The 24,524-nt window shown below is 40.8% G+C and overlaps 3 protein-coding genes across 5 annotated transcripts in view; 2 read left to right on the top strand and 1 right to left on the bottom strand.

Moving 5' to 3' along the window:
• The window catches only part of LOC124010607 (large neutral amino acids transporter small subunit 3-like), a 36,438-nt gene extending 21,908 nt beyond the window's left edge, over positions 1 to 14,530 (top strand). The window contains exons 6-15 of the mRNA XM_046323268.1: positions 8,020 to 8,112; positions 8,283 to 8,416; positions 8,632 to 8,747; positions 8,848 to 8,994; positions 9,119 to 9,154; positions 9,226 to 9,343; positions 11,978 to 12,107; positions 12,202 to 12,275; positions 12,360 to 12,483; positions 12,560 to 14,530. Coding sequence (XP_046179224.1) covers positions 8,020 to 8,112; positions 8,283 to 8,416; positions 8,632 to 8,747; positions 8,848 to 8,994; positions 9,119 to 9,154; positions 9,226 to 9,343; positions 11,978 to 12,107; positions 12,202 to 12,275; positions 12,360 to 12,483; positions 12,560 to 12,745 — 1,158 coding nt within the window. The 3' untranslated portion in view covers positions 12,746 to 14,530. The remainder of the gene's footprint in view (positions 1 to 8,019; positions 8,113 to 8,282; positions 8,417 to 8,631; positions 8,748 to 8,847; positions 8,995 to 9,118; positions 9,155 to 9,225; positions 9,344 to 11,977; positions 12,108 to 12,201; positions 12,276 to 12,359; positions 12,484 to 12,559) is intronic.
• Positions 10,217 to 20,711, bottom strand: LOC124010610 (mediator of RNA polymerase II transcription subunit 19-A-like). Of its 3 annotated transcripts, XM_046323274.1 has the most exons (8): positions 20,472 to 20,711; positions 19,165 to 19,339; positions 18,684 to 18,806; positions 18,399 to 18,532; positions 18,148 to 18,244; positions 17,868 to 17,962; positions 11,659 to 11,696; positions 10,217 to 10,563 (listed from the first exon to the last, which is right to left on the bottom strand). In XM_046323274.1, the coding sequence occupies exons 2-8, from the start codon at positions 19,262 to 19,264 to the stop codon at positions 10,515 to 10,517; spliced, it is 636 nt and encodes a 211-aa protein (XP_046179230.1). In that variant the 5' UTR covers positions 19,265 to 19,339; positions 20,472 to 20,711; the 3' UTR covers positions 10,217 to 10,514. The 3 variants fall into 3 exon arrangements, with proteins under 3 accessions (XP_046179230.1, XP_046179228.1, XP_046179229.1); XM_046323272.1 differs by lacking the exon at positions 20,472 to 20,711 and having other exon boundaries at positions 10,218 to 10,563; positions 19,165 to 19,714; XM_046323273.1 differs by lacking the exons at positions 10,217 to 10,563; positions 11,659 to 11,696; positions 20,472 to 20,711 and adding an exon at positions 14,785 to 15,171 and having other exon boundaries at positions 19,165 to 19,703.
• Positions 20,712 to 20,804: 93 nt separating this feature from the next.
• Positions 20,805 to 24,491, top strand: LOC124010609 (thioredoxin-related transmembrane protein 2-B-like). Its single transcript, XM_046323271.1, has 8 exons — positions 20,805 to 21,099; positions 21,205 to 21,265; positions 21,950 to 22,063; positions 22,326 to 22,402; positions 22,710 to 22,816; positions 22,974 to 23,039; positions 23,192 to 23,321; positions 23,434 to 24,491. The coding sequence occupies exons 1-8, from the start codon at positions 20,911 to 20,913 to the stop codon at positions 23,584 to 23,586; spliced, it is 897 nt and encodes a 298-aa protein (XP_046179227.1). The 5' UTR covers positions 20,805 to 20,910; the 3' UTR covers positions 23,587 to 24,491.
• Positions 24,492 to 24,524: the final 33 nt, after the last annotated feature.

Below are 24,524 nucleotides of genomic sequence, written 5' to 3' on the forward strand. Positions count from 1 at the left end.
CAACTACACGTTTTGTCTCGCTCACAGTGTCATTCTTCCCTGTCTCTTTCTCTGTTTCTCTTAGAGACATTTACACCCATATTCTCTTTTCACAGATGTGCTTTTCATATATGTATATATCCTGGAATGCATTTTCAAATCCATGTCAAATTTCCAGTAATTCACATGACAGACTGTATGGTCTGTCCGTAAACCAGCTATACTATACAGTGCTTTCGAAAAGTATTCAGACCCCTTCCCATTTCCACATTTTATTACGTTACAGCCTTATTCTAAAATGAATTTCTTAATTTGTAGTTAAAAGTTGTAGAAATTTCAAGGATGATCATTGGAAACAGGATGGATCTGAGCTCAATTTTGAGTCTCAGCAAAGGGATACCTATACTGAATACTTATGTAAATGTAATGTGCACACAAAAAAATACACTTTTTGCTTTGTCATTATGGGATATTGTGTGTAGATTGATGAGGCGGGAAAAACTAATTATTTTAGATTAAGGCTGTAACGTAACAATGTGGAAAAAGTCAATGTCTGAAGATCTCCCTAATGCACTGCATATACACAAGTATGTGGACACCGCTGCAAATGAGTGGATTTGGTTATTTCATCCACACCCGTTGCTGACAGGTGTATAAAATCAATCACACAGCCATGCAATCTCCTAGACAAACATTGGAAGTAGAATGGCCTTACTGAAGAGCGCAGTGACTTTCAATGTGGCACCATCATAGGATTCCACCTTTCCAACAAGTCAGTTCATAAAATTTCTGCCCTGCTAGAACTGCCCCGGTCAACTGTAAGTGCTGTTATTATGAAGTGGAAACATCTAGGAACAACAGCAGCTCCGCCGGGAAGTAGTAGTCCACAGAATCTCACAGAACGAGAACTCTGTGCAGAAGCGCGAAAAAATCATCTGTCCGAGATTGCAATACTGACACACACTGCCTCTGGAAGTAACATCAGCACAATAACTGTTTGTCGGGAGCTTCATGAAATGGGTTTCCATTGCCGAGCAACCGCACACAGGTCTACGCGTCGGCTGGAGTGGCGTAAAGCTCGCTGGCCATTGGACTCTGGAGCACGCTTTACCATCTTGCAGTCCGACGGACGAATCTGGGTTTGGCAGATGTCAGGAGAACCCTACCTGCCCCAATGAATAGTGCCAACTGTAAAGTTTAGTGGAGGAGGAATAATGGTCTGTGGCTGTTTTTCATGGTTCGGGCTAGGCCCCTTCATTCCAGTGAAGGGAAATCTTAACTACAGCATACAATGACATTCTAGATGATTCTGTGCTTCCAACTTTGTGGCAACAGTTTGGGGAAGGCCCTTTCCTATTGACAATGCCCCCGTGCACAAAGCGAAGTCCATACAGAAATGATTTGACGAGATCGGTGTGGAAGAACTTGACTGGTCTGCAGAGCCCTGACCTCTTCCCATCGAACACCTTTGGGATGAACTGCAGCAATGTTCCAACATCTAGTGAAAAGCCTTCCCAGTAGAGTGGAGGCTGTTATAGCACCAATGGGGGGAGTCCAACTCCATATCAATGCCCATGATTTTGGAATGAGATGTTCATCAAGCAGGTGTCCACATACTTTTGGTCATGTGGTGTAGGTCATTCCTGTCTGCTAAACACACGTGTTTCCACTGACCCTGGCAGTCTAAACAGGGATGTCGTGCTTGAAGGAAATTTGTTAAATGTGTGCTTTATGGGCTCCTGTCAGAACAAGTGGGAATAACTCCTCTTTCACACACACACACCACACAAACAGACAGGTGCCGAGACGCTCTTATCTCACTGTGCTGTACAGTTAGGTAACAGTCCCAACAGGCAAACGTTAAGACTGGCATTTAACATGGCTAGAATAACTTTACTTTGACGTTTGTACGAGATACAAGAGATTTCTGTGTGTTTTTAGCACATGGCCCCTGGCATTCACAAAATCTGCCAGAGATCATCCTGGGGTATCTGTAGCGTTACACGTTGTCTGCAACGCCAGGATGGGAAATACTTGCCTTCTAGGAATCCATCAATGAGGACGGGTGTTTCGTGTGTCTTTTACTGGTCCAGTGTCATGTCGGAACACGGCCAGGAACAGCCTGTTGTTGTGCCAGACCTGACTCCTCTGACCTGACCCTACGGAGACCTCTAGGCTCCTGGTGACAAAAAGATCACAACTTCCCCTCGCTCACACCGTCATGTTTCACTTTCAGTGGGCACGAGTACTACTGCTCATGGGAAGAAAATATTGTGTAAAAATATTTCCCTAAACTCCTAGGGAATCAGTTATACAAATATCTTCAATGGGCATCTTGACTTGTTGAAACTAACGTTAAGTCTGTGCTGCAAGATTGCTCTGTAGTCTGCACTTAATAAGTAATAATGACTATCATAGTGATCAATTTGATATGAGATCCTGAGCATGAAGAAATTATCATAACTTTTTTAAATCAAGGGACATTGACACCGCACGTCAGTGTCGCTGTTATTCGTTTACGCATCGTTGATGTATGGTTGCTGATAGTCTGCTGAGAATGGCCTAGCTCATGAACAGTGCTCTTATTGAATGTCATTGGTCTAAAACCATTTTTAATTATGCTTCCATCCTTCTGTGTCTATGACATGTCTGTTATTACTTTATTAAATGATAGGAAGTCGTTTTAGTGTGATACTTAGTTCCCCTGCCAAAGTGATACTGTAGGCCTGTTTTACTCAATACCTCTGTGCCCTCTGCTGGTGAAATTGCATTACTGCACTCCAAAAACACAGTCAAACGAGACTTTTAAAGTATTTTTTTAAATATTTTTTTTATTATGAACACAACAAATACAAAAAATATATATATACAAACAAGAGTACATACACCTAACAGACGGGTATTACATATCAAGCTTTATTTTCAATTTGTTAAATACTTTTATGGTGTGTATTGCTTTTTTGTTTTTACATTTGCTGATCATTTCAAAATAATATTTAAATTCGATCTTAAATAATGTGAAAAGGGTTTTGTTCTCTGCCCACTTCATTTTATGGATAAAGAATCTTCCATGAAAGAAGCAAATTAACAATGAAAGTTAAATCAGGGTCCATATAATTTGGTTCAAAATAAAACACTATCAGTCTTTCAAATAAACAAATGTTCTTTTAACTCACACCAAAATCTTATGACATAAGAGCAAAATAAATGGTCAAGAGTCTCTGGGTCACAATCACAAAATACACATTTGTTATCAATAGCTATTTTAAATCCGGTGTATAATAAAGGTCTTTACAGGGTATATTCTATGAATGAGTTTGTATAATACTTCTTTCACCTTATTAGATATACAATATTTACCAGATAACACGTTGTTCCAGTTCACTTGTCCTAGGGCTGCATTCCAGTACATTTTAGCAGAGGGACTAGTAACATATTGACCGTTTACTTATATACATGTTATTACATTTATAGTTTAAAATGTCAATTCCTTCTAGTTGTATTGAGGCTACAAAATCCTCAACAGTTGCACTTGGAGTACTGTTATATTCTCCTAAAAGAAGAATAGCACCTTTAGGGACAGTAACAACAATTTGATACTCCTCAGGAGTGAATGTAACATTGAGTGTTCTAATAAATTCTGGATAATCATATAAAAACAGACTTGTTTTTTATTCCAGTTTGTATACCTATGAGGGGGGAAATTGTTTGTACATGAGGTTCCAAGTTAGAAGTACTTGTTTATGAAAGTTTGCAAGCTTAATAGGGATTTTACCCATATCAAAGTTGCATTTGAGTAAGAATTCTAGACCACCAATTTGTTGGAATATTACATTAGGGATGATATTCCAGATGCAATCCTTATTTCTTAAATAGTTTTGTATCCATTTCATCTTAAAGATTATATTATAGGATTTAAAATCCTAAACATTCAACCCTCCCTCATCTTGGGTGCTACATATTACCGATTTTCTTAAATAAATTAGATTTATTCCTCCATATGAAGTTAAATATTTTAGTATCAACTATTTGAGTTACTGACGGAGGAACATCCAAGGCACGGGAGGTATAAACTCATCTGGAGCTTCAGATTGTGATAAAAGTACACGTCCAGATAAAGAAAGATCTCTTAATGACCAGGAGTTAAATCTCTTTCCAATTTTCTCTACAATGGGAGAGAAATATAGGTTGTCCCTTTCTTTCTGATCTTTGCTAACTGTAATACCAAGATATGTGATCACATCTTTTACAGGGATATTACATACTGAGTTTAAGTCGCATCTTTTCAACGCAAATAATTCACATTTCCTAATATTCAGAGATAAACCTGATACATGTGTGAAGGCATTAATACACTCAATAGCTTTCTTGACTTCATTATGGTAATTTTTATTTAATTTAAATGGTGGTGTTAGCCAATTATGAACATTTCATCTCTGTCTTGTATCTGAATACCCCTAAAACTATCCTTATTTATATGAAGTGACAACTTGTGAGACCAATAAAATAAGAAAGCTGAAATTGGGCATCCTTGTTTAATTCCACGTCTAATGTCGAATCTTTGAAGTTCCATGGGATAATTTAACAGAGCTGATACTATTATTGTAAAGTGTCTTAATTACACTTTCAAAAATATTGACCAAAATCAAAGTCTCAAAAAGAAAATGTTCAACTGTATCAAATGCCTTGTGAAAGTCTACAACTAAAAGCCATCTTCCATAATGTGCTCATTGTCGTCTATCAAGTCCAATACTAGTAGAATAGTATTACATATTTGTCTGCCCTTCATAAAACCAGACTGGGTATCATCAATTATTTGGTCAATACCTTTTTTAAGTCTTTCTGCAAAGATGGATGCAAGTATCTTTCCATCATTGTTCATTAATGTGATTGGTCTCCAATTGTCTAACATCATAGAATCCTTGTTTGGTTTGGGTATTACAGAAATTAGGCCCTTGTGTCAGAAACAGGCAGGACCCCAAAATCAATTGCCTCCTTAAAAACATTAAATAGAAATTCAATAATATCCTCCTGAAAATATTTATAGAATTCAATGATAACACCATCATTCCCTGGAGATTTGTTCTCTTAACTTACTGATACATTTTTTTTTTCATTAATAGAAATAATTTCATCACAAGACTTTTGGAAGTCTTCATCTATTAATTTTGCAGTCTTTGACAGAGTCTAGAAAGGCAGATATGTCACTAGTAGGACAGGCATTACTGGTATAAAGGTTACCGTAGAATTCTGAAACATTTTGAAATATCTATATTGAGCTTTTGAATAGATGTAAATTCTGAATTTTTCTTTCTAAATTGTAAAAGTTCTTTTTTTTTCACCTTCCTCCAACCACCACCTCCTTGATCTTACAAATGCCCCTTTTGCTCTCTCTTCATACATTGGGTCCATTTCTAGTTGTAAAGAGAATAACTGAGCCTTTCCTTCAAGGTCCTCCATGGAGATTAGAGAGAGGATTTCCTTAACAAGTTTATCTTCCCTCAATCTTTTAAAGTCAGCAAGTTTTCTACCTCTCTTCGTGGCTGTTTGTCTTATTTCATACTTCATTAATTCCCAATATTTCCCATAAGACTTAAATAGTTGGGCTTTCCTCCAATTGTCTTGTATAATATCTTTGGCATCCATCTTGAAATTATCATCTTCCAACAGTCTACTATTGAGTTTCCAATAACTCCGATTCAGTTTAACTTCAGATCCATTCATTTTTAAAGATAAGAATATAACCAGTAAGAATTGATCGTTCAATTGATACCTTGACTACAGAATTATCTAATGAATTAGAAATCAACCAGAAGTCAATTCTTGACTGTCTGGACATGTCCTTGTTACTCCAAGTGAATTCCTTTTTATCAGGATATTTAGATCTCCAAATATCTGCTAATCCAAGACCAAGACACAGGTTATTAAACTCAGGATTAACTATGCTGGATCTGTTAGGAGGGGGATATCTGTCAATCATCACATTAGATAAAGAATTAAAATCTCCACCTAAGATAATTTTGATATCATGAAATACACCTATAACTCTTAATTTCTTCTTCAAATTCTTGAAATAATATCCTGTTGTTTTGTTTGTTGTTGGATGCATAAATATTCCCTACTAAAAACATTTCACTGTTGAAATACTGTTAAAATTAACCAATGTCCAGAGTGGTGAGTCTTACTACTGATGACCTTGCCTAAAAATGCACCTCTTAAAATTGCTACACATGCAGAGTGGTTGTTGCCATTTGATAACCAGATATCGTTACCCGATTGATTTTTCCAAAAAGATAGATCGGAAGAACAAGCATGAGTCAGTCTCTTGTAAAAAGTAAGTCTGCATTAAACCGTTTGCAATACAGGAAAATAGCCTTACGCTTGAGTAAATTACAAATACCTCTGACATTAATTGAACAAAGAGATAAAGACAAACTTCAACCAACAACCTTGTTATGCTAATATAAGCGTTTCCTAAGGATATGTAACTCAAAAGGATTTCCATCCCATTATTAACCTCTCAAAAAGAAAATGGTCATAAAGTTACCAAAGTATTCTTACTCCCACAAGGGGGAGACATTGTCTAGACTTTACAATAAGCAGTTATTCACCTAAAGTTAGTGTTTACCTTACCAGTTCTCAGGTCAGCCTTTTCTCATTCAAGTGTTTGTGTACATTTGTATAATAAAAGGCTGCTTGTCACCTGGTAATCAGTGTTTTGGCCTGACCGTTCTGTCTGAGTTAGACTCTGGCTCTCACTCAAATGTTCTGATTTGGTCACATTTCTTTCCCATCGATGATCACTCTTGCACCGATAAAATGCAGTTTTCCCTGCCTTTCCAGCTGCAGCCACAGTTTCTCTCTTGTCACTTTGTCTGCTGAGGTCAGATTCTCTGTGAACCTCAATATTTGCTTGATGAGGAATTCACAATTCTTCGCTCACCTCCAAAGAAGATCCCGTGTAGATCTCTTGGTGAACCGGATGATGGTTGTCCTCAGTCTCTTGTCTTGATCCTTTAGTCTACCCAAACGATGGACGATGTCTACATTTTCCTGAAGTGTGGCTTTTGATTCGGGAATGACAGCTCCACAGATGTCAACAACTCTGCATTTGATGTCCTCATCCGCCTGCTCTGGAATTCCATGGAGCCTCAGGTTCCACCTGCGCTGGTATCTCTCCGCCTCATTCACCTTTTGCTCGAGTTCAGCCACCTTCTTTTCATTTTCCTGGCAGATAACTTCCACTTTCTTCATGTCACTTTTGAGGGTTTTCACTTCTCCAAAGATAAAGACAACAGATTTTTTAATGGCCTCAATTTTCATCGTATTCTCCCTAACCATGACCTCCAAGCTATTTGCCCTTTCATCTATCTTTGCTGTCAAAAGCATTACAATATTGTATTGCATCTCAAGAAGTGACACACCCTCTCGGCCTCATCTTTTTCCCCTGGGGCTTGACTGGAGTGCCTGGGTCGTAAGGTCAAGGCCTGAGCTGGGGACTGGAGAGGCGTAAGTTGTGAGCATTGTTGTCCGTGCTCACCACATTTTCATCACCTATTGCAGTATTTCCCCCCCACAGTTAGATTCTGAAGAGTACCCAAAATCATGCTCTATTTTGTGGTTAATTGTCTATCTGACGATCTCTCTATTTCTTTCCTTTTGGTTCTGGTCGTGGCAGTTTCCATGTACGTTCGACAAGCTAATAATAAAAAAAAGCTAGTCTAGTGTTGTCGCAAACTTCATTTTAGAGGTGAATAACTTGCAGAAAGTAATCAATTACTTTGGTAAATAAACTAAACCATATTCATACGGGGTTTTATGGCCGTAGAAATAATCCAATGGTTATAATTGGGTAAGGAAATCAAATAATTCCTTCAGCTACCAAAACAAATTATCTGCACTGACCACTATCTTGCGCTCCATTCTCAAACAAGACTTTACTACTACTGTCTGTGCTCTCACTGTATCAGTGTGTGTTTATTTTGGTCAAATTGTCAGTGTTTGAGACTTATCCGTAAATATATATTATTCTCCCTCCAGCTACCCAACATGTTTGGCAGTCTGAGCTCCACCATCATGTCTCTGATGATTGGCTCCTATGCCTCCTCCGCTGTCACCTTCCATGGAGTCAAGGTAACCATGATGGATGCACGTTTGTCAGATATGAATGCATATTTGTTAGCGTTGTCCCGTAACACTCATACAAATAGAATGCACGTTCAATTACCTTTCCACAGTAAGCCTCAAATATTTATACTCTTCTATACTAATAACACCCCATTTTCCCTTCGTCCCTCTCTAAGCTAATCTATGATGCGGGCGTGTCGTTCCCGGTGATCATGTGGGTGTGGTCGGGTCTAGCAGGCTTAGTCTTCCTCAATTGTTTTCTCAACTGGCCAGTGGAGGCCTTCCCCACGCCCGACGAGGTCGACTACAGGTCATTACAACAGTAAAACAACGTCAGATCACAAAAGAATGGCTATTACAATATTATCATAATACTTCCACAATGCTAGAACAAGACAGTAAACTTGATCAGGTTACTGTAGTACTAAGAGTGACAGTTAAATAGAAATGCAACAGTTACCATACTAACATGCAACATGAGGTAATAAACAACTTTCACCTTTGGTTTCTTTCCCTCTTTAACAGTAAGAAGTTAGCGCTGACTTATCTGTCTGGGGACCATAAGAGTGTGGGAGAGAGGTTGAGTCAGAAGAATGGAGGCCTGAACGAATCCACTGAGAAACTCCCAGCTGACACACAGAGTGAGTCGGGAACACACACCTGAAAACACAACAGCAACTCTTGCTCACAAACACATCCCGTAGACCCATATTAACTGTCTGTCTACCCTCTCTCTCTCAGATGCCATCCCATTCCGTAGGTCTGTGTTCTCGCCCATCTTCCTGTGGAGTCTGGTTACCATGGGGATGACCCAGCTCAGGATAATTTTCTTTATGGGCGCAATGAACAAGATGCTGGAGTTCCTCGTCACCCACGGCGACCCTCACGGTGAGTAACTGACAAACCAGACCCTGCTGGCAGTCAACTGACAAACCAACACACTGTCATGACTGGGCCATATTCCCTCCATGTAAATGTGTTCTAATCAAGTTGTCCTCCTTTCTTTCCTCAGCTTCTGCGAAGTTGATAGTCGAGGCAAAGGAGAAAGGTGAGAGATGTCTCCTGGTGAAAGTGACATGTCCTTGTCATGTGTGTCTAAATGTGTGTTCTCTCCTCTAGTGAGTTTCTACTCGTCCATCTTTGGCACCCTGCAGCTGCTCTGCCTGGTCACCTGTCCTCTGATTGGCTACATCATGGACTGGAGAATGAAGGAGTGTGTGGCAGAGACAGAGAAGAGGTGTGTGAGAGCGAAAGAGCAGCGCGAGATTGACACCATGACATTCCGAGGGCTGTCAATATTGGGCATGTATACGTGAAGTTTTTATGGGCCTACTAGTAAAACGACACAAATTAATTACCTTTATGTGGCATGAACACAACCAGTCATGTTTTCATCTGATTGTCAAACAAATCACTTCAAAAAGTAGGCTACCTGTGCATGTTCGTCCACTTCAAAATAATTCTCGCATCCAAACAGTGCATGTGCACTCGGACCGTTTGATGAACTGAAATATACATCTGTTACAAAACACCCCAAAGTGTGCTTAATGACTAGGCCTACATTAATTGATGCATTTTGCTGCCAAATTTACCTTTTTTGTAGACTGAAAAGTTGGTACACCTGAAATGGGTCTGAAACTGGCCAATTTACTAGACTAGGCAACAATGTCTATGAACTTTAACACTCATGAACATATGCAGACTCCAGATACAGCTGCTTAAGATTAAACAGCTAACACAACCATTTGGAAACGGAGCCAATTAATTGATAAAGGCATTGTAAACAGTAAAATATTGGAGATTTGTATTTTACTGCTTGCTCCTGTTGTGTCTAGACTGGCATTAAATGTGAAGACTTATTTTATCCAAATCAGTTCTCTAGGTTTAATTATTACGTGATTAAAACTAAACATGTAAACATTAACTAGGAAGTCGGGGTACCAGGGAAAATGTTGAGGTTTAGAGTTATCGTTTTCTGAATTAATCTTCTATTAATGAAACTCTTTGGAAATCTGCACGAATCCTAGCCTAAATTATGAATCAGCAATATACAAGTTGGCTTATTTATTCACTAACTAAATAATCACACAATTAAATAAAACAAACAGTAGATATTTGGGTTACTACATGATACAAAGAAAAGGTCTCTAGCGGACGAAGCCAATATGACGGCTTGATAGACAAAGGAAAGGGGTGAGGACAGAGAGGGTGATTGACAAATAGATTCACTACACACAGTTGATAAATATATTCATTGAAATGCTAATCTTTTGCACATGAACGTCAGCTCAATTGAGAATAATTGCAACGTATATATTTACGCCCATATGTGGTCTTCTCTGTTGGAATCGCCGGTCCGTCTGTTGGAAAGTCAGTTCATCAGGGTCTCTGGTTATCTTCCCCAGAAGTCACAATGTCCTTCGTGGTTGTAGTTTTCTCCGCAGCTCTGGATAGTGTCTGTTGTAATGGATACGTCAGGTGTACCATGCTCTTAGAATAGATATTTCGGCGTTTACCAATATTCTCGTCCTAGACTTACGTAATTTCTAGCTGTAGACTAGTAATTTTACGCCTAGGATTTGCTCTTATTCTGTAGTGATCGATAGTCCCAGAGTTTCCAGCCGTGTAGCCAAAACTACAGCGATATGGTCTAATAATCTATAGAATTGTAGCCATTCCAACGCGGGGATTCCATCCTGGCGTTCTCTGACTTTATGTACATTTTTGTAGGAATTGGGTTTTATACTCTGTGGAAAAGGGGGCAATTCCATGACGCTCACGTGGGCGTGACCACTGATTTGGTTAATTTATATGAAACCTAAATGAGAAAATATGGGTTTAACATCACATTACATATTTTCACAAATAGTTCATGTTTAATTACATACATGTCACAATATTTAGATGTGAACCTGACAGCTGGGAAAAGTACACTTTAAGGGAAACCGTTGTGTGTTTCCTGTCCTTCATGAGATCACCAAATGAAACACACTCTTCATGACTGTCCCTAAAGTGTCCACGGACCACTCCCACATTCTCAACAATATAAATATTGTTTAATTATTCATACTTTTGATGTCCAAGGGTGTCTCTGTGTTCTCACAGTTTACATTCCAACCTCCAACACTACAGAGCATTGGGGCAGCGTATTTTATGACCGCCATAAAACGGCAGACTTCCCGCTCTCCCCTTCTACGAGAGCGAGAGCACGCTGTAGAGCGGACCCACTGTAACCCGATCCTTCAGATCGTCACAGGACAGTCGTGACACTCCTTTCAAAACACCGCACAAGAAAATAGTGATTCAGGATCACGGCTAGCTACCATAACTCGGCACAAAGAGCAGTGTGATGTAAAAAAAAAACACAAAAATAAACGTACAAAGTAGTAACAGCGACTTAATAGGGAATTAGTGACACAACAATCAAAGGCAAGCGCATGAGAAATACACAAAATGATAAACATCAAGTGCATTCCTCTGAACAGGTAGCCTACACATTCAATATAATACAAATATTTCTAGAAAATAATGAAGCTAATTAAAATGGTCTACCTCTTCTGGCCAGGGAGAACACCAGTACCCGCACGCACCTGAAAAACAAAGCAATGTGCGCTCTAAACAGCTGACTGACAAAAGAAAACAATGACAAATCAACGGTTAAATCTAATGCATTGGAATAAAGGCAATTTTTTTGCATGGCAAACAAATGATAAATTAGTTAATACAAAGGAAAATCTATGCGAGTAGAAAATCTAGGCCAAAATTCAGGGGGAAAATTCATGGAAACTCTGTGGGGAAAATAGAATGAGGAAAGAGGATAAGTGGATAGAGGTGAGGTTGATGTCTTTTGTCCCTGGCCAACCTCACACAGACCAACAGACGGGCCGACGAGAGACAAAAAAATCCAGAAAATCACCAATGCCATGAGAGCCTTCATCTTCACCAATCTGCTACTGCTGGCGTTCGGAGTGTGTTGTCTGATAGACAACCTGCCGCTCCAGGTACACACACACTAATGATCGCTCGTTCATTCTGACATACTGTATCAGACGAATGCACAGAAATACCTAAATGTCAACATTCTCTCTCCTGTAGATCCTGACCTTCATCCTCCACACCATGGTCAGAGGGTTCATCCACTCCTGCTGTGGAGGCCTGTATGCTGCTGTGTAAGTTTTCAACTTCATCATGCAACTATGGTCACCCTCTTTTAAATACAGAATATGACTTAAGAAATAATTTATCTCCCTCAGGTACCCCTCTAACCACTTTGGTACTCTGACTGGGCTGCAGTCGATGATCAGTGCTGTGGTGGCCCTGCTGCAGCAGCCCCTCTTCATCATCATGGTGGGATCCCTGCACGGAGACCCCTACTGGGTGAGTCAGTTATCCATACAAGGGGTTTTAACCCCTCACTGGTCGTCTAACTTCCCATATCTCTGTCACCCATCAGATCAACCTGGGCATGATCCTCTTCTCATTGGGTGGCTTCCTGTTGCCTGGATACCTATTCTACCATCGCAGACACCTGATCCAGGAGAAGGAGGCTCGAGAAAAGAATGGCATTGGCCAGGAGAGAGAGGGTCTCAACCACTCAGATCACAACGGCCTCAAACACCATAGCAACGGTCTAGCATAAGAAGTGGTTCTGGCGCAATGCTAAGGATTGTGGGAACTGTATGATTTTTGTCAGTGTCCATGGTTATCCACAAAATCAGCATCGTTTTATTTTTTCATTGTTAGGATTATTGCTGTTTTTGTTGACTAAACCATATTTTTAAAATCATAATCCACACATTTCTCTCTAAGGAGAAGTTGTGTCATCAATATTTTATGCTGTTTAGTTTCTGGGTTCAGTTCAGAATATCCAAATGACTTGTTAAAAAGCCACAACACTTTTCACTGGTCACAAGCAGACACTCACACCTTCATATGTCTGTGTTGCTAGGCCAAAACTTCTAAGGTACTTGAAAGACCCTTCAGTGACGTGTTAATTCTTTAGATATTACTCAACCCATGCAGATGAACACACACACAACACCAAAGAATGATATTCAGATATGAATTGTGCAACTTCTGCTGGAAAAAGTCATTCATTGTATTTTAAAATACACTGGGTGTCATATACAAAAAAAGGAATCAAAATGACATTAAGTATGAATTAACACAGTATGGTAGTGATACGTTTTACTAGGAAGCTTGGGAAAACCAAAGCAATGCACACTTCACCCAGCCACGAGTAATGCTACAATTTGTTGTACCAAATATGCCAATGCTTTTTCTATTGCAATATTTTTTTATCACATTAACATGCATACCTACACACAGACTGACTGTAGAGACACTGACTACCTCTTCTTTCCCCCAACGTCCTCTCTTCAATCAAGACCTGTCTGTGTGTGGTGTGTAGATTTCACTTTTCATCGTCAGTTGAAATACGTAGATTTTCTATGCATAGATTGATCATTCAAGAAGTGGAGTTAATCGGTCATTCTCCACTGAACATACAATTCAGATGTTTTTTATAGGAAAACGTGAACTTGTGACACTCGACCCCCAAAAGCATAGACTTTAAGGTTTTAAAAGTAGACACGTAGAATGGTAGTGTCCACTGTGTCATACTTTTACAGCTTTGTGCACAGGAATGAACTTGTATGTGTAAATAAATGTATTTAAGTGTCTTTTTGTACCTTTTAGCTGCATGTGTGTTAAAGGGAAATTGTGTGTTAGCAGATGTATTCATTGTAGTGCCATGAATATAACTACGTCTGATGAAGATAGTGTTTTTGCTGTGTACTCTACCCGGTTACAGAGCTCATGTATATTGTAGGGCCAGGAATTTTTCCTATCCAGATATCCTGACCAGGGAAAACTCTGTGCCCTACGTAAGCTCAAAGCTCTGGCCTACAGACTGTTTTTGTAAATATAACATCTCTTGTGCAAATGCTTCTGGTGTAATGCTCCACAACACTATTGGCTGAGAAGACACCAATGTTCTCAATATAAATAGTCTGATGCATTTATATTATGCAAGTGTTAATGTGAATCCTTAGTATATAGTGGGGAAGGGGGATTGAAAGTTATTTTTGTATTAATTCAGTGCCTTGCCTGACCTCAGTGCATAGAAATGAATGTAAATCAACAGGAAAAGACCTTACCAAACTTCACCTAGGAAACCAAATCCATGTTGGGAGCCATTCTAGTCATATCTATGGGCTGCTAAGCCATATTTCAATATGTACAGCATCTTTCCTCAGGGGCATGTAGCTTTGCCAAAATGATGAAATGTATTGTATCTAATCCCCTCCCCATCATGCTCCTGTTTATAGCTTTTGTGTGTCAGAAGTGATATGCATTTTGTTTCTGCCATGTCTCATTTGGGGACTAAAACCAGCTTTAAGTCTTATCAAATAAACAAATATGTAAGAAACTGTCCTGTGACTGTGTTTTGATATCCCTGACAATCTTCCAAGTTAGTACTATATTCTTCATTCTTTATATTCATATTATAAATGAAAATGTTGAATGGATGTTTTCAGATTGTAAGCACGCCGGTGCATATTCCTGACTTCGCTAGTTCCCCTTTACCTGGAGAAGAGTCCTGTGCCCTAGACTGAAACATCACAAAAGGCAACCCTTGAGGCGTCAGGGAGAAAACCATGCCACAGACAAAGAGGATCAAGGCCGCATGGACAAAAACAGTTTATTGGAATATGTGGTCAGAAAATATCACAACCAAATGAAAAAGGGGAACATAACATACACTCATTCAGAATATCAGTGGCCTTCTGTCTCTCATCCTCGAACAATATTACACTGCTGACATCCAATCTACCACACACACACTCTGACGACACATAAGACTGTCTTTCCCCTCCCTGTCACACAAGCATAATCTCTCGTTATCGAAATACATACTCTCCTAAACATTTCCTGATTCTTCTAAACACACTCGTACCAGCTTCTCAAAAACACACACACACACACTTGTTGTCTCTGTCTGGTCTATCGGAGGCTGTTGGGCTGAGAGCCAGCCAGGCCAGGGTGGTCCGGACTGTGGCGGTTCTGTAAGGACAGACAGAAACACTAGAAAAAGTGCCGATCCATAACCATTGGCTTCATCTCCAATAACCTCCCTCTGAACTCGTATCCCCTGTATTGTGTACCACTGTTTATGTTCCCCCCGTATGCGCTCGTTTGATGCAATATGGAGATTTCAGCCATTTTTCTGCAGATTTCAGTCTATTATGATGTTTTTATTGGGACAGTAAGTTTCCCCACATGTGCAACACGCGTTGACCACACAAATGTTGATGTATAGCCAGCAATATGTTAAGTTAGCTAACTCAAAAGGTAGACAGCTAGCGTTTAGTCACTCAAATTTGGGGAATTTGCTAACACACCGCATGTTTTCTGATTTAGAGCTTGTGATTCGCTAAGATCAAATAATGATAAATATGGTATTATTTAGTCAACTGTTTGCGCGATAGGCTGTTGGTCGACCAAAATGTATTTAGCCAAGCAGTAGCAAACAAAATCTAATTAAAATACAAATCATGGTGTACAAGTCTGATTGGCTCCTGTCTGAGTGGACTAATCCATTGTGGAGGCCATGGGGATGGCACAGTCAATCAGTCTAAGACGTGCTACTGAAATTGTATATGGTTATATTAAGTAGGAACAATGGTGCAACACCAATAAAAATATTATTTTATAACAGATGTGCTTTCTCCCACGTTGGATAGCGGTTGCTGTCCACGGTTCTGAAACATCAGTGCGCTGTTGAATTGGTGCCTTTTCTGAGACCATGTTACTATGTGTATAATAGTCAAGTTAATCAGCATATTGGTGTTGAGAACAATGCAGCAGAGGCAACAATGGAATGAGACAAGAAAAAAAGCCCTTGCCTTTACTGTCTAAGAAAGGTGAAGAGAGAAAACCAACTTAATTAGGTCTATAATCAATAGTCTAACTGTTAAATGTGCCTGCCTTTATAAATAATCCACAGTGTCCGTTTTTAAATCATTGCTTATGCTGTAATAAGCTTTTTTTCGTTAGACCAGCATCTCTGGTATTAAATAATGTATTTAGTGCTGTTTAAACTGTTCCAAATTGTCCTTTTTTTAAATAATAATAACCACCCTCCTTTTTTCTTTATCTCCTTATGTTATTACTATTATTATAATCATAATTATAATAATAAGTAATGTCATTATCATTAGTAGGCTTATTATAAACTGGGTGGTTTGAGCTCTGATTGGCTGACAGCCGTGTCATATCAGACCGTATACCACGGGTATGACAAAATATGTATTTTTACTGCTCTAATTATGTTGTTAACCAGTTCATAAAAGCAATAAGGCACCTCGGGGGTTTGTGGTATATGGCCAATATACCACAGCTAAGGATTGTATCCAGACACTCTGCGTTGTGTCTAAGAACAGCCCTTAGCCGTGGTATATTGGCCATATACCACCCTCCTCGTGCATTTTTGCTTAAGTATATCAGTCTTGTATAACCACCATCAAGCTGTAGGCTTAAGAGCGCATCCTGTTTAGTCTTAATACCGTAACTTACTTAGTTAGGCCTATATTTCAATACTTATATAGGCTACTGTCTCAATTTATTCATTCATGTCATCACACAGCATACGAGTCATTCATGATGTGAAATGCAATCAAGCATTTTTTTGTTTTTTAAATCAAATAAAGCGACCATTGAACAATTTGTGTAAACAATAAATAGGCCTAAATCTTTCCATTTTGGAAATTGCATTCACAAATTAATGCTACAGTTTTTAGTCTTTTCTGTAATAAAGGCTTTACCATTTTTTTTAAAATAGTTACAGACTCTTTGGTACGCTTATACATTTATTTAGTGTTGTTTACACTGTTCTAAATGGTCAGAAAAATTATATTGTAATCTACCAGCACCGGTTTGGCCCACACAGGCCTAATATACACGCAGTGCTTGCGCCATACCTTGTTTTTGATCTCCAGTATTATCTCCAGTATTTTCCACAACTAGTCACATTTATTCCACACATCTGTCTTTCCCCTTTACCTCCTGCACAAACAGTAAACATTCCCCCGTTTCGAGTTTGTCACATCCTCTGCATCCATTTTGCTGTCACATGTGTTGCGGCGTTCAGAGTTCGTCATTACCAATTTATTGAGGTGATTATGATGTGCAATAGGTCAGGCCCTATTGGACACATGCATGCGAAGCAAAGATATGTCACGTAAAGAGAGCAAGGGTTGAAAGAATGTTTATCCTAAACAACTGAGGGATTTCGGGGCACATAACTCTTCAGTCAGAAGTGACTAATTATGTTGCATCTTCAGCAACACAGACAGCGCTATACACACAGTTGATGTTCTGTGGTGGTCACTGCAGCAGGGAGACACAACGTGTGCTAGTCACTCGCTGTCTCTAGTCATTTGTGTCTTAATTATTTCATCATACAGTTTGCTTAAAACATCAGACAAGCTCAGTGCATATAGTTGATTTAATTAAAATACATAGGTTGTGTCAATATATGGAAAAATACAAGTTTTAAAACCGGTCGAAAGAACAGACAAGGCTTGGTCGACAAATGTTTTTTTTGGGGGGAAAGCCCTAGTTCACTCCCACATTTGAGTCGTTGTTATTCCAGGCGTATATGAGCAATTAGCCCGGGGACAAGGTTGCAGGCTTATAGGCCTCCTTATATACCAACTTCGGTGCAAGAGATGGAGAAAGGGTCAGGGCAGCAGTCTTACCTTCTTCTTTTTCTTGTCTTTCTTTTTCTTCTTGCGGTCAGGGTCGTCATCTCTTTTCTTCTTCTTCTTCTTGGGGTCAGAGTCTGAGGGTGTCTCTGTGAAGACAGAAGGGTTTCAAAGGCTGAAGGGATGGTTGTGTGTGTGTGTGTGTGTGTGTGTGTGTGTGTGTGTGTGTGTGTGTGTGTGTGTGTGTGTGTGTGTGTGTGTGTGTGTGTGTGTGTGTGTGTGTGTGTGTGTGTGTGTGTGTGTGTGTGTGTGTGTGTGTGTGTCCATACGTTACCTTGCGGTATGGGATCCTGTGGTCGGTTGTGTTTGTGCTTATGCTTGCTCTTCTTCTTTGGGGGCTGGATGTGCATCAGCCGGTACTGCTCCGGTAGCTGGAACACAAACACACAGAGTAGATAACGTCTTAACATCGTCGTTAACAGTACAGAAATTATATGGAGGCCTAGTATTGGATTAATAAAGTATCCTAAAAATTGGAGTATTGTGGTCAAAGGAAGGTGTGTGTGTGTGCATGTCTCTCTCTACCGGTCCGGTGTGCAGTCTGAAGCCGGTGAGGCTGGCTCCGGTCAGAGGGCTGAAGGAGTTGCCACACACTGGAGGCTTCTCTATCAGAGAGCGCAACGAACTGCCATCCTGGGTACCAGGCCAGTCTATCATACCTACAGACACAGGAAAGAGGGAAAACAGACCATTTATTACAGAGAAAAGAGAGATGGGGGAAGAGGCAAGTTGATGTGGGATACTCAGTGGGATGGGTCCACAGAAATCACTTACAGACAGACATAGTAAAGGTGACGAAAGGCAGTTCACCTGGTAACTCTGGCAGGAAGTTGCTGAGCTTTTCCTTGACTTTCTTGCCACAGAACTTGTTGTAAGCGTGTTCCAGGTTGTAATGGGTGATGAGGTTGGTGTTGCCCGTAAGCTCATTGCCCACTGTGAGGCAAATTTTTTCAATACACGGTCAATGCAGTAACAAGATCCAGTTTGTCCACACGGACGTCAATGTCTCATACTACTAGGGTCCAGACTCCAGAGGGAGTAACTTGTGATGGCTAATGTAGGAAGTGCACTTCGAAATTGATATAGCAATATAACACACACACAAAACAGATTAACGTTCAACTAACCGCTGGGCTCTTAGTCAATAGCCAGCTAGCTCAGAAAGGTTAACGTTAGTTAATGTTATTATTAGAAAATAACCTAAGGGGCTTGCAAAAAAAATACTTCAAATCCTCCACTCGGGGACGAATAAACATATTACGTAGTGCCCACACTGAAATGTTAACTGTACCTGGTAGTTCTCGCAGTAAATAAAAAGGTTCGTTCATGGCTCCCGGTTTCCGTAGAGCAGGCCCCTCATCCCCGAGCTGAGGTGGCATCTGGGCCGCCATCGGGACTTGGTTAGGCGGCAGAGGGGGTGGTGGATTTCCCGGTCCAAATCCCAGAGACGATGATCGGGGAGGTCCCTGAGCATCATTTTGCCCATACAGAGTTGAAAACATTTCCGTCATATTTATTGCGAGTAATACATTTAAATAACTAATACATCGATGTCTTCCTAAAGCGATACGGTTAGTTTTGTACACATGTGACTACAGACGAGAATCTGACAACAACTGCTTGACTCGTCTCTACTCCTTTGTGGTATAGTTGCATACTGTCATTGCATATTTTCCATTGGAGAAGTACCGTAATACCTGGAATATATTGGCCGAAAAATGTGTAATGACGGTGGCCTTACTCCCCACTACAAAAGTGTGCGTTTCTAACGTCCATATTGTAACGACCCTGGGTTTATAAGCGCGGAAATCGACTCTGCCGCATGAGCTTCTGCGGCACGGTCGACAGCGCGCCAGACCTCGGGCTAGAAAGTCGAGTGTTCGAGACCTGCTCCCTTCCTGTTTCATTACAATATAGTATACTTGATTAAGCACTCTTGCTACTAAATGAAGGCAAATGTGTTTTTTATTGGGTGTTTATATAATGACAAAAACAGAGCACATAATAAAACAGAACTGGTATATTAAGTACAAAAATGTAGCATGTCAAGGAAGACACATTTCAGTTGAAGGCATTCAGTTGTACAACTAACTAGGTGTCCCCCTTTCCAATCTGCTTTAGTACAGGGCTGAACTCAGGGTCATCGAAGGTCGCAGGTGGGCAGAGGGAGGAAGAGAGCGTATGGAACTTGCAACAGACTCTCGCTCACTCATGTAATGTAGCTTCTTCTAGCTTGTTCAGCTGATCCAGTTTGCACCGCAGCTCCCCCCCCCCCCCCCCCCCCCCATCGATCAGTTTGTTGATGTCATCCTGTATAGGTGTCACACACACACGCGTCAAAAGTCTAACAAAAGTCTACTTAAACCAAAGGGATGGTGCCCAACCTGGAAAGTCCTCTGTATATATTTTATTAACTGCTTATGGATGTTCTCTGTCACCTGCGGGTTCTTTTTATAGAACGGATTGAACGTGTGGCCAAATCTGTGAAAACTAACGACACATTCAGACAGATATAACGTTCGCTAGTTTCCCAAGGGTGCAACATTTTTTCAGCTCAACGTGATGTATGGCCAAATGTATTATTCATACAATATGTACCTGGCATCGGATATAAACTTCTCTCCGCTCTTCTCCGTGACTTTGCTGAACAACAGTTGCCTGTTCCTCTGCGGTTCGGGTCCGTCTGACCGGTGAGAATAATTTCCTGTTGCATTACTAGACTGATCCTGTACGTTATCTCGTGTACTTTTAGCAACTTTGTGTGTTGTTTCACCAACTTCCTGATTTTTTAAACATTCTTTAATGTTTTAGAGTACCCGCTAGAAACCACCGTCTACGGAACGACAACAGGTACAAAAAAAGTTTTTTCTTTTCTGTCAGTGTCCGCATGCGCAGTCAAGTGTCATATGTCGCGCTCATTCACGTTGAGCAATCTTTGGTTGAGCTCTTGCTGCTTCAGCTGTCACCACTGAGGTATAATAAGAACGGCTGTCACTGTGCTCAACCCCCTTTCTTTCTCTTCTCATGCTGAGGGAACATGGGGTTGATCACCGGAGTTATTGCGTTCTTTTACCACTTACCTCAAATATACAAATGGCTATTCAAGCCTTATTACATCTTGTCTATATTGATGTCCTCCGCATTCCTCATACTTCGCAAGTGTCCGGGACTTTGCGAAAACCTCAACACAGAACGGGAGGACGGGAACCCATGCGACTTTGACTGGGTCAGTATCGGGTAGAGTTGCTCTTGTGCTAAATCCTGTGGGGTTTATTGTTACCGTAAATGTTGCAATACTTGCATGTAATATTATGGGGCCTATGTCTTACAGAGAGAAGTGGAGATTCTTATGTTTCTCAGTGCGATTGTCATGATGAAGAACAGAAGAGCCAGTAGGTGCAGAATAAAACACAAATACACACACACACAGGTCTGGCCATGTAGCCGGGATGAGCACACTGTTGTCACTGAACATCTCTCATAGGTTTACAGTATAAACAGTAAACATCAGAACAAACACATACACTGTTATTTCAATTTTCCCAACAAACCCGGTCCCTCACATCTTGAAACCCCACCTCTTTAAGGAATACCTAGGATAGGTTAAGTAATCCCTCTCACCCCACCCCCCCCCTAAGTTTTAGATGCACTATTGTTAAGTGACTGTCCCACTGGATGTCATAAGGTGAATGCACCAATTTGTAAGTCGCTCTGGATAAGAGCGTCTGCTAAATGACTTAAATGTAAATGTAATGTAAATGTAAACCATCTCCTGAGATTACAGCACTCCCAAGGTTCATCTGCTTGTTCATTGGCTCTTGACAATGTGTTTGTTTTGTAAACATGAGAATACAGTTGTGAGGGGGGGGGGACAATGTTTATTTTGTTAACTCCTCCTACCCCCCCTTCCCTATCCTTGAGTCTTATTATTGTTCTCTCTACTCATCCCCCCAGTTTCTCCCTCCCCATCACTCTATTCATCCCCCCAGTCTCTCTTGCCCCTCTCTCACTACTCCTTCCCTCAGTCTCCCCCCCCTCTCTCTGTCATGAACCCTAACCTTTCTCCTGTTCTCCAGTCACATTAGAGCAGCATGCAGGGAACCTGTTTATGTTCAGTAAGGTGGCCAACGTCATCCTCTTCTTCAGGCTGGACATCAGACTAGGCATCTTCTACTTCGCTCTGTGTATTGGTGAGCTGCTTGTCACACTGCCCTTCATGTCACTGCTCAGTCAGTTAATATGCATTATAACTAGTGACCAGAGGAAGTTCCTTGTTAAGACAAGACAATGCTTGCTTCAGGGATGGATTTGCACTTTGACCTTACTGGTCAAAACCAACCAGTCTGTCTGTGCTCTGTGAGTGAATTTGACAGCATGTGTTAGGAGTTAGGGTTAGTACCAACTATATATTCTACAATGTCAAGAATGTTTCTGTTTCCTTTCCTGTCCAAGCATTCCTCATGACCTGTAAACCACCACTCTACATGGGCCCAGAGTACATCAAGTACTTCAGTGAAAAGACCATAGATGTAAGTGGGGTGATCCAAGACTTGAGACGTGACAGCCATGAGGGTGAAGACTCGACGCCATACTGTAGGCTGTTGAGTCTAGTTGACTGAGACTCTCGTTACCATATTACTGACTGTGAGCATTAGATTTAGCTGATTTACAACAGGCTAAGTGTTGCTAATCCATGTTCTACTGCTCTAGTATCTGTGCTTGCCAAGCCTAGTGACAATACTATTAGTAGGGAGACACCTGGCTGGAAACCAGACTACTGATACAGTGATTGTGATCTACTCAGGTAATCTGATCTGGTCTAATCCCATTGGACAGGAGGAGCTGAATCATGATACTCGCGTGACGTGGATCGTTGAGTTCTATGCTAACTGGTCTCCCCAGTGTCAGTCCTTCGCCCCCGTCTTTGCCGACCTTTCCCTCAAGTTAGTATTCTTCCCGTTTCCTCTTTTCGCTCCATCTCTCCTCTATCAGCGTGACTTCACCCCTCCTCTACTCTTCCCCCCCAGCGAAACACATCTTTCTAATGTTGTGGTGTTAACTAAACATGGCTGTCGCTTGTTCTCTTCCTCCGTTATGCAGGTATAACTGTGCAGGACTGCGGTTTGGGAAGATAGACGCTGGCCGGTACGGAGAGGTGGCTCAGAGGTAAGGCTTTCCCTCTCGGATGTTGGTAGTGTCTCTTACAAACTACATTTTCACCAGAATGCAAACAAAAATGTCATTTATATTGACATGCAGTCTACAGTCTGTCTAGAAGTTAGATGAGAAGGGGCCTCCTATTTCTGCCCTCTCTGCAGGTACAAGGTTAGCACCTCCCCTCTGGCCAAGCAGCTCCCCACATTGGTGCTTTTCCAGTCAGGGCGGGAGGTCATGAGACGTCCAATGGTGGACAATAAGTGTCGAGCAGTGTCCTGGACTTTCAGCGAGGTGTGTTGTGTGGGGATCACTAATCTGTGTGTGTATGCGCGCCTTACTTTTTGAAGTGTGTGAATGGCTTTGGTTCCCCACTCACACACCCGTTTGTCTCATTCTGTTCTAGGAGAACATCATCCGCGAGTTCAACTTGAACGAACTCTTCGAGGCATCAAAGAAGATAAAGGGTCGTGGTGAGAACAGCCCCTTACCACCAGAGGGCAGCAAAGAGCCTCAACCTGAACCGGACACCCCAGCAGAGAGCAAGAAAGACCAGTAGCGACTAAGGGAGAACAGGGACTAGATTCCTCTACCAGTCGTGCACACAGTTCACTGCTAGTCATATAATCTGCCCTTGTCTGTTATATCGCTGTTGTATTATCAGACTACTAGTATAAGTTAATTCAAGACCTTGGGCAGAATGAGCCATCTAAAACGGAAACATCTAACCGTCCTAATTATTGTTGCCTTAAGGTCCAATGCAGCAGTTCAATAGATTAAGATTATTCTGCGTAACAATGAAGCACCTAAATTGTGATCAATTTAAAACAAAATGGTTTTTTAAAAAAATAGCAAAATTCTTGCTTGAGAAATTTCTAAGACTTTCTGGAAGTGGTTTGAGTGGGGAAGGGAAAACTAGTTATTGGTACCCCACCCCACATAGCCTGGTTCCTCTCTAGGTTTCTTCCTAGGTTTTGGCCTTTCTAGGGAGTTTTTCCTAGCCACCGTGCTTCTACACCTGCATTGCTTGCTGTTTGGGGTTTTATAGGCTGGGTTTCTGTACAGCACTTTGAGATATCAGCTGATGTACGAAGGGCTATATAAAGAAATTCGATTTGATTTTGATTTGGTAAAGGTTTGGAACTAATTTACCACATGGTGATGTCACCATGGAAGGCCAAAACTCCCTCCCATCAAAACAGGCTGAAATTACAGTAATTCTTTTCAAACAGCTCCGACACTAAAAGGGCATTAACATTATTTTCACAATATTATTCCAACCTCAGTGTGGAAATATATAAAACACAGGAAAATCAAGTTGGATTGCACTGGGCCTTTAAATGATTTAAATGAAAATGCCTTACACTACCATCTCACTCATTCATCCATATTAGTTAAACTGACAGTTTGTAGGCTATAATCTGTTCTGCCAAAAGTGAAATAAAACCCTTCAATGCTCTGAGACCCCCGTACACTCTTGGCTGATCTTGGATTGAA

Source organism: Oncorhynchus gorbuscha, linkage group LG23 (genome assembly GCF_021184085.1).
Source record: "Oncorhynchus gorbuscha isolate QuinsamMale2020 ecotype Even-year linkage group LG23, OgorEven_v1.0, whole genome shotgun sequence".
In the NCBI taxonomy this organism is placed as follows: domain Eukaryota; kingdom Metazoa; phylum Chordata; class Actinopteri; order Salmoniformes; family Salmonidae; genus Oncorhynchus; species Oncorhynchus gorbuscha.